Here is a 10,008-nt window from a genome sequence, read left to right as displayed (position 1 = left end):
ATGCTATTTTCAAAATCAATTGCCTATATTATACCAAGGCCATTATATGTAAAATGACTTGTCACTTTGATGCATAGTACTAAGTATTGGTAAGGTATTGGTCATATCCGTCGAATCGAATTTATATGGCAATATCTGATCGATTTGAATTGAATATCAGTATTGGAATAGAGGTAAAATCGTAAAAGAAAATATATTTTTTGTGTAAAGTAAGGCCAAAATTCACTGATCTGATTTTATTTGGATCATGGTTTTAAAACTCGGATTCAATTGGTTAGTATCGGCTTGATCGATCTCAATCCCGACTTTTCCAATTCCAATACATGTATGGTCTAATGGTAACATAGTAATAAAAAATGATTAAAAAAAAAATAGAGATAGATCTGTCCAATATAGTCCAATCCTAGCCAATTGAATCGGTGACCGTACCCAAGGTTTAGAACCTTGATCAAAGATACCAATACCGATAACTAAATCCTTGCTTTGATGTGATCAGGTTTAGGCCAATGTTCGTGAATGGGTTGTTATAAAGCCATTAGGCCATCAGTTTTACAACCGATTAGCTGAATAAGCACTTGAACCGAAAAGCCCAAATAAAACCAATAGTTTGTTGGTCCAAACTCCAAAACATATAGGTTATGAAGACAAAGAGAAGCTCCAAGCAGAGAGGCAGATTGAGAGGGAAAGATTAGAAAATCTACCCTCCATTCTACCAACAATTTGAAGGTCCAACACAACCTTTGGTCAAACCGATTAACCAGAACGATGAGAAACCGTTTAATTGGTTCGGGTTTGGTTTGAAGAACTGATTATTAATGGGTTAGGTTTTGATTTATATCACTAAAAATTTTGAATCGAACCAAAACCAAATCGAAACCGAACCGATTTACACCCCTCTCTATGGTTCATTACACCGCCCAAAACCCTAACTATAACCCCTCACGCTTCACTGATCTCCTTTTACGTCTTGTGCCCTCCCAGAGCCGCCCCGTCTAGCCGACGAGAAACTTGAACGTCAACGCAAGGTTAACTCTACTCCAAGGCTCGGCCTGCGCGGCAGCTGTGGAATTCTACGGTAAATCTGCTTCTCTTTCTCTCTCACTCTCTCTCTCTCTCTCTCTCTCTCCGAGCCTTAATTAGTTTTTTTTTTTTGATAAAATCTTTCTAATTTCTTGTTTTGTCCATAAGTATCTCTATGTTGATTTCGCTCTTTGTTTCTGAGATATTTGGATTGGAGTGTAGACGGCGAATGGATTCATGGAATGATAATATTTTTGTAATTTCAAACTTGCGATTTTTGGCCTTATGGAGGCACCTTTGTTCTATTATTTTTATCCTATTCATATCGATCAGTTACAGCTTCTAAACCAGTGGACTTTTATTTCAAATATATGATGATGATTTTCGCCTGTTAAGCTCTCTGTTTTCTTTCCCTTTATTATATGATGGGATTCAATCTAACACAACCATGGAAACCAGAATCCCATTAACAGAATGGAGGGCTACGCAAACCAGTAGTTTGAATACAGAAATTACTCCCAATATACGAGTCTGTTCAACTCCAAATTAGCAGCAGTAGTAGACCTCCCTATGGTCCTCACTATCCCCAAACATAATCTCAATCCAACGGTGGGGCGTAGAGGTATTGTATGAATGCCAAAATACCAGAATTAGAAACCAATCAATATCTACGCATCAGCACAGCAGTTCATTCTCAAACTAACAACAGAACATCCACTCGAAGAGTAGCAGTAACTTACATTAGAATCAAAGCAATCCAGTGGACAGTAATGAAGTTATGGTGCAGTTCCAAAATTAGTAACTAATTACTATCTGGCAACGACAGTTGATGGGTATCATGAATGGGGTTGAGGTTACTGTCAAAGGAAGGGGGATTGAGTCCTCTTAAAGACTTAAAAAACTTGTCCTTGCCCATCCTGCGGTTCTCGTGATCAAGGGTTAGCTGGAAGAAGTCTATCTTACTCCGTCAGAGTTACAAAAGACGAATTCTGATTACACGTTTGGGGTTGAGGTTACTGTCAAAGGAAGGGGGATTGAGTCATCTTAAAGACTTAAAAAACTTGGCCACAAATGGCTGGATGGGGTGCTCTGGAACTGAATTAGAAACTTGAAACTTACAGTCACAAGAACAACCAGCCAATGGATGGGGGGCTGAAACCAGTATTGAGTGAAGTATATAGTATAAAGCCAACTATGCCAAACAATGTCCTGATGTTGATGGCCAGATCTGGAGTTGCAGGACGTGAAGAATACTGCCACAGAACTTCCAAGACAAGGGTGATGTAGGATTGATTGATGAGTCTCTAAAGCCTCTGGGGGAATCAATGGATCAGTCTTATAAGGATCAAACAGCAACAAAAATAAGAGGAGAGTAGTCTCAGTATCCCTCCACAGAACCACTGGGCACTGGTTGCAGGTGTAATGAAATAGAAACCAAGGAGAGAAAGGTAGAGAAGAAAGGAGGCTTGGTTGGGGGTGGGGAAGGGGAAGGGGAAGGGGAAGGGGAAGGGGAAGGGGGGGGGGGGAAGAAGGGGAATATGAGTATATGACCAAGGCCTCTCAGCTATGGCCTTGTTCAGTCTCTCACTAACCAATGGTCTCTCACCATGACTGTCTCACACATCAGTAAGCAGCACCAATGGCATTTTTCAGTCTCTCACTAACCAATGCTCTCTGACCATGACGGTCTCACACAGCAGTAAGCAGAAAGCAGCAAGTACTCTTTCTTCAATACTCAAATTGTGGGGCCTATTGTGGCAGCCCCTCTATTTATTAAAACATAAAAAAAAATACTCCCCCTAGCATGGAGAGGGGGATCTCTCTACAAAATAGTAACCGTCCTAATGTGAGATTAAACTAACAAAACAGAAAGTAAGGCTGTCCCCCACGGATGGACTATTTAAAAGACCAAATAATGGGGTTTTTTTTTTTTAGGTAAATAATGGGCTTAAGCCTGGTCCATTAGGCCGACCAAACACAACACAAGGGGCTCTAAATTGGGCTGCTTGATGGCCTGGCTGTTGTGACTGGTTCTTCCTCCACTTCAAGCTCCTTTTACTTGCATCATTATCTTTTATGATCCGGCCTTTAATCTCAACAATTAAACTTCTGTCACAGAAGACCTAACCAAAATTCAGTCCAATAATACTGCAAAATCTTGAAACTCTAACCTAATGCTCTGGTCCTGTAGAGTAGTGTTTCTTGAATTCTGTAAAATCCTTATATCAATCTAGAAAGCTTCTCTATATCCTTCACCCCTGCAGTCCTTTCAGTAAGATGAACCTTGTGGCTATTGAGCTAAATTTTCTAGTCATTCCTTGTGTCCGGCATTGTGTATGATTTTTTGCATTTCTACCACTTGTTTGTCTTGTTATTGTAATTTTTTTTTTTGGTTGCAAGTCTTTAGTTTAATTTAGTTACTGTTACCATCATTTACCTTTTAATCCAGTGAGTTAATTTTGTTGCATAATATGTCTAATTGATTTTGTGCTTCTGTTAGGATTTCATTTTCATTCTTGGAATCTTGAAGTTTTTTGCGGAGGACATTTAGTCAAGACAATTGAACAAAGCACTGTCTTCCATGGAAATTGAGAAGGTTTCTTCAGAACCCAATGTTGGATCCATTCCTATGAAGCCAAAATTTGAGCCTTTGAAGGCTCATGAGATGTCTGATGGACGTGTTCAGTTTCGAAAGGTTTCTGTTCCTCCTCATCGGTATGCACCTCTGAAAAAAGCATGGATGGAAATCTATACCCCAGTCTATGAACAGATGAAAATTGACATCCGTATGAATCTCAAGGCTCGAAAGGTTGAATTGAAGACTAGATCAGACACACCAGATGTCAGTAGCCTACAGAAATCTGCTGATTTTGTTCATGCATTCATGCTTGGGTTTGATGTGATCGATGCAATTGCTCTGCTGCGTATGGATGAACTGTATGTGGATTCTTTTGAGATCAAGGATGTGAAGACATTGCGAGGTGAACATTTATCTCGGGCAATTGGGAGGCTGTCTGGTAAAGGGGGTAAGACAAAGTTTGCAATTGAGAATTCTACAAGGACAAGGATTGTGATAGCTGATAGCAAGATTCATATCCTAGGATCATTTGCCAACATCAAAGTTGCTAGGGATTCTCTTTGTAGTCTCATTCTAGGTTCACCAGCTGGTAAGGTGTATTCAAAACTTAGAGCGGTCAGTGCTAGGCTAGCGGAAAGGTTTTGATCTTTTTGAAATTTTTTGTTGTTTAGGGTTTCATTAAAATGCTAATTATGCTGGATATAGTGTTTTTATGTTCTATTGACTATTCATTGAGAGGCTCACCACAGAGGAACATATTTTTCCCAGAACTTTTGCATAATGATAGAATTATTTCTGGAGTGGCAGGGGGCAATGTATGAAATTAATGTTATTAAAACAAGTAAAGCATATTTTAAGCTGTGTTGTGCCTCTCCTTTGTGTTAGGTGTAGAATCTCCCTTTTTGTAGAGTTTTTTGCTTGAGTTGTCACTAGCACCCAGCAACCTCATGCATTCCTTTCTAGGTTGGGCACCAGTGTCCTGTAGTTTCTCAGCAAGCATTTTGGTTCCCTTTTTGGTCATCTCTGTCTTGCCTGGTTCCTAAAACTATTATCTCATCTGCATGATATATATGATTGTATTTTTTTCCTTGCAGTTGGCTGATAATATATTTCCTTGCATGACTCATTTCATTTCCACTAAGGTTGATGAGATGATGAGTTGGTGTGATTTCTGTGCTTAGCTAATTTGGTTTTGTTGCTAGATATGCATTTTATTATGGGTGCAGCAATTCAAAAGTTAGTGACAGGACCTGCAGCTGTAGGATCATTTGGCAGCATTTTCTTTTTCATCTCCTTCTGGGTATTGAACAGTTCTGATTACAGAATATGAAGAGAATGTATTGCTCTGTTAGCAATCTCATGGACATTCTTATCAACAGACTTGCGAGCAGATTAAGTATAATAAATATGAAAAGTTCCCATGGCCACCTATGATCTTCTTTCTTTGTCGACCTATTCACCAACTCCGGAGAATCTGACCATATATGTATGTGCCTGCTTCCCATCTGCACTGCTCCTTTGAGCCTCTGTTGTAGATAGTTCCCTGATCTCTCTGCCTCTTGTGGACTCCTTGCATAGCCATAATCCAAAACAAGAGAGAAAATTGGTTAGACAAAATTATTGTTGCCTAACCTGGCTCCCCAGTCTGGTGATCAAAACTGCCATCGGTGACAAGCTGTGGGCGATCATCAGAAGGCATCAATAAGTAGACAGAAAAGCTACAAATGAGAGAATTGGGTAAAGTATGTGGAGTCTGTATAGGAGCAACGCTGGCAAGATCGCACTTAAGGATATGAAATTCATAATGACAGATGGGTTAAGATGTTGATGTTTGAAAACTAGTTTTTATCGATCAATCCATAGGAAATAACAGGTTATTGACATGAGAGAGAGAACCTAGTTATTGTTGTTTTTCGGAATTTTACTACAACAACATCCAAAATCTTATTCCTATTTAATGGGGTTGACTACATGAATATTCTAAGCAAAGACAAGCATGAGATTTCATGCAAAAAGATTGATAAGTTATTGACTAATTATAATAAGTGCGGGTTATCAATTTGATACATCATTACAAATCAGTTACAGATTTGAAACAAAAGACTATAATAAGGTACAAGCCTGTCTACTTGACGTATTATATAGATCCGTCAAGTAAAAGTGTTTTGTATGCATTATGTCCACTATTAAGATAATGTATCACCGAACCTACTTTTATGAAAAGAAGAATGAGGTAATGAATTATTGACAGGCCCGCCCTTATTAACTAAAATGTCAATGACAAAATGAAGCAAAGGTTCAACTCTCAGAAGCTTTATTCGGAGCCTAGTGTTCTTACAGTTAGATAAGTTTGGAAAACTTGGAAGAAAAGAATAAATATCAATGATGCGTGAGAATTTGGTAAGCTTTTGTTTAGTTAGAATTACACCCATCAAAGTTTTCAAATAGAAATTATAAAGCTTTCTAGAGATTCAAGGCAACAGCTTTTGTTGTAAGCACCCCAATTTTGTTAAAAGAGGGTAAAACGCTAGTTCTCACAATGGTAAGCACTAAGAGAAATGGTGTGAAAATTATATATTGGCCCAACAGCACCTGAAATTTTATTATCTAACAAAACTGCTGTCCTCCAATTTAAGGGAATAGCTGCAAGAGAGGAGATAAATCAATTAAATCCACTTCAAGGTTGGCTAAAGCCTACGAATTCAAATATAGACCTAATGAAGCCCTGTTCTAGTACTTCATAGGTCTTAAAGATGTCAATCTTGAGGGCCAACCATCTCAGGTGTGTCTTAGAGATTAATTTAAGTCAAGCAGAATGTGATTCACCCCAAAGGGTAGAAACTTAATCTTTGGAAGATCTGGCACACGGACATGAACTTGGAGTGGGTTGCCTGAATCAAATTAGTATCGGTGGAGATCGATCTTAAGTCTTGATTGATTTGATACCATTCTATTAGCATGAGCCACGGGGAAAAAAATAATAAAAATTAATTTTTAGAAAATGCATGGGCTAAAACATTCTCCACTCTAAAAATATGATGGAAACAACAAAAGGAAAATTTTCCCTGAAGGATTCTATTACATTTAACGCCTCATGCCATGTAATATAGAATCTATACAAACTGGGGACCAATATTAGACGATACTAAACTTAATGGCAAAATCTTATGGCCTTATGGTCCAGTAGTGAAAGATCTGCTTATGGCCCTGGACTCTCATGTTCCCTTATGAGAGGAAAATAGGATTTCATAATTAATGCCATTTAAGGCATAAAATAGAGTTGGTCAGATTGGATCAAGGATTTAGTTATCGGGTATCGGTCGCAGCTGATACCGATAAGATATGGATCAGTTTCAGTAAGGATCAGTCAAGGATCGGAAATCATACAGTTTTTTCGGATCGGCCATGGTATCGGCTTGGATCGGCCACATTTTTTTTTTTAATCTAAAAACCTCAGGAAAAAAAATAAAAAATCACCCATACTCGGGATCTAGGAGCTCATCGATAATAAGAGGCCCCATTTTCCGAGCCGGAGCTCAGATCAGAAAATAGAGGCGGCGAAGAAACTCCTCACTCACTGCTTCAATCTCGGCATCTCTGCTCTTCGCTCTTCCCTTCCTGCCATCGATGCCGTCGAACTCGTTGTACGTCTTCTTTCTTTTCTTAATTCCTTTTTCTTCAATTTATTTCTCTCTGTTTTCTTTCATATTCTCACATGCAACCACTACACAGGTGCGAGAACTAAAAACAGATCCGACATTCAATTCGGGACTTGGATCGGCGTTAACAGAGAAAGGGACTGTAGAGATGGAGGCGAGCATTATGGATAGGAGCAAGAGGAGATGTGGAATCGGCACTACCAAAGGAGAGGTATTTTTAGATAGAGTTCACTGTTATCACTCAAAGATTTCTCTCGATTTTGGAATCGGCACTATCGGAGGAGAGAGGAGCTTCTCTCCTCTCTTCCGAGCAATTCGTTGTCGTCGATCACCATAATCTGTTCTATAGATCAAGAGATTTGAGACCATCTAAAAGAGAAAAGCCAAAATTGCCCAGAAAAAAAGAATAGTTGAATTCAGGGTTTCCTTGTCGATATGGAGCAAGAGAGCCAGTCACAGAAAGAATTGCATATCTTTATTCATCCAATTGAAATATCTTGCATCTTTACTCTCACAGAAAGATAAATCAACCAATTCCATTAAAACAGAAAGGAAAAAAGAAAAACATGAATCTGACGAGAGAGTCATCAATGGCAAGAGAGAAGTATTCCATAAAAATCCAAAACTCCATATGCTGCAAAATATTCTCTCTACTAGAAGTTGTTAATCAGACAAATATTCCATGTGTTTCTCCCAATCCTCCCTCTACCTTGGACCAATCTGTAACTTCAATCTCTTTATCGAGACATGCTGATACCTAAGTAGATACGAATAAAATATGGAACTCAAACTCCAGGGTTTGCACGGCAGAGCATACCCTGAGATAGCAATCTCGAGCTACTCGAGTCAATGCAGAGACAAGACATGAGACACGGCGAAGAAACTGCGTTATGTAACGGAAGGAGTGATTGGACACAACGCACCTCAGAAGGTAACCTTGAAAAGGTAAGAGACGAGAAACAAGTTCACGTTGAAGGAACGGGCTTGCTGTTGGGTTTATTCATGGCCGATTTCAGGAAATTGAGAGTAGGTCTTGAGAAAGATCGACATCCAGACGCCATGAGAAGACGGAGAGGGGCCCTGGTGGTTGGAGAGGCCATCCAGCAACACCTGAACTATCGATGGCTACAATCGTCGCTGCCCTGCAACTGTCGGCCAACGCTGCAATCGCTCTCTCTCTCTCTTCTGTTCGTTTAAGTTTTAAAAAATATTTTTTTAACAGATTGGGTCGGATCGGCCGATCTGGATCTATATTCGATACCCAAAATGATACCGATACCCGTCTCAGGATCGGTCAGGTGTTGGGATCGATCTCAGCCGATACCAATCCGATACAGCCGATCCGGCCAATCCGATACCAATACTTGATTGCATGGATTGGATACATTTATAATGGATTTGGATGTTGGATTTATAGGTTCCATAGAAATTTGAAGTATGTGTGTGGCATTTTCATTGATCCCATTGGTGGTCCTATATATGCTAAGCTATTTCATCAATTGAATAAAGATTTGATGCATTATAACACCTGAAAAAGTTTTTTTCGTTGTTCCCTGCTTTTGACATTTGTTTCTGCTCCCAAATCTACGAGAGTGCCACAGCCATGCATGTATGGCTCCCACGTGTATGATCACTTGGTTGTAATTGTGATCAGCATTTAATATATGCCCTTTTTTTGCTTTTAAATATACCCATCTTTCATCCTTGTAATAATAGAAAGTGAAACAGGTGTTGTGTATTCGAACAAATACGAAACAAAAAAAGTTTTATAGAGAAAAAAAAAAAAAAAAAACTTCCCTCATGTATTCTTATTAGACAAATGGTTATATGTATGGCCATGCATGAATCTCCTTTCTATTAAAGGTGTCTGGACCAGTTTACTCGCACTTCGACTAATCCTTGAGAAGACTAGTGCAACAACCCACTGTCATGTTCTCTACTTAATTACAGATGTATAGATGGGTAATCAAATCTGAGACTGTACGCCTATCCACATAATCTCCAATTCATCTTAACCATCTAGGCAACCCACGAATGGGTCATAAACACTAATCTTGTTTAATTCTATAAATATTTAGATGGAGGGTGGATCTATAATGTTTGTAGCTACTGTATTATCTACTGTTTGCATCCTTTAGGAAAAGTAATGGTACGTGCATCAATTGCCCTCTTCTACCTCTCTTGGATAAGAAGAGAAAAAAGAGGAACGAAGATGATTTCAATAGATGGGGCATCTTAGGAGGTCGACTAACCTCATCCTCAAGAGAGAAATAATAGGGCAGCCAATAATAATGTTCGATATCATTCCTCTATTTTCTACAGATTAATTAGTTATTATTCTCAAGACTCCTCAAAGAGTTACGACTATCCCACTAACACATGCTACAATTACAATAATTCGCCAAACGCTCATGGCTCTACCCACACCTCATACTTCTCATTCTATTAAATTTCTTCACAAATAATAACTAATTGGTAAACCATTACACTTGGCTGGTTGAGGGCACGTAACACATAAGGGCCTTGTTTCTGTCGATGATTTTTTTTTTCTTGCTATTTTCCTTTGCATAAAAATAAATTAGGGAGTTATATTTTTATCCCTCAAATCATAGTAATAGTCATCTACCAAAAAAAAAATCATAGTCATCTAAGAAAAATAATGGAAATTTATGTGGAGAGTTGTTATGCATCGTAAGTTTAAGATGTCTGTTTGGAGATTCTACGCATAATAGTTTTCTACTAAAATTAGAT

General features: G+C 38.7%; 1 protein-coding gene and 1 long non-coding RNA gene across 2 annotated transcripts; both read left to right on the top strand.

Annotated features, from left to right (window-relative positions):
* The first annotated feature begins 918 nt into the window (after positions 1-918).
* On the top strand, positions 919-4,470 carry LOC122057260 (RNA-binding protein PNO1-like). Its single transcript, XM_042619309.1, has 2 exons — positions 919-1,075; positions 3,521-4,470. The coding sequence occupies exon 2, from the start codon at positions 3,602-3,604 to the stop codon at positions 4,241-4,243; it is 642 nt and encodes a 213-aa protein (XP_042475243.1). The 5' UTR covers positions 919-1,075; positions 3,521-3,601; the 3' UTR covers positions 4,244-4,470.
* A 2,618-nt stretch (positions 4,471-7,088) lies between these two features.
* LOC122058389 lies at positions 7,089-8,784 on the top strand. Its single transcript, XR_006133756.1, has 2 exons — positions 7,089-7,242; positions 7,331-8,784. It is a non-coding gene; the product is annotated as an uncharacterized LOC122058389 (long non-coding RNA).
* The last annotated feature ends 1,224 nt before the right edge of the window (positions 8,785-10,008 follow it).

This window comes from Macadamia integrifolia, chromosome 12 (genome assembly GCF_013358625.1).
Source record: "Macadamia integrifolia cultivar HAES 741 chromosome 12, SCU_Mint_v3, whole genome shotgun sequence".
NCBI classification, from domain to species: domain Eukaryota; kingdom Viridiplantae; phylum Streptophyta; class Magnoliopsida; order Proteales; family Proteaceae; genus Macadamia; species Macadamia integrifolia.
Note: the sequence above shows the minus strand (reverse complement) of the source record. Positions and strands in the feature narration are given on the sequence as shown.

Bases quoted from the DNA above. Each gene is read 5' to 3' on its own strand.
- LOC122057260 (XM_042619309.1), top strand. From the start codon at position 3,602: ATGGAAATTGAGAAGGTTTCTTCAGAACCCAATGTTGGATCCATTCCT.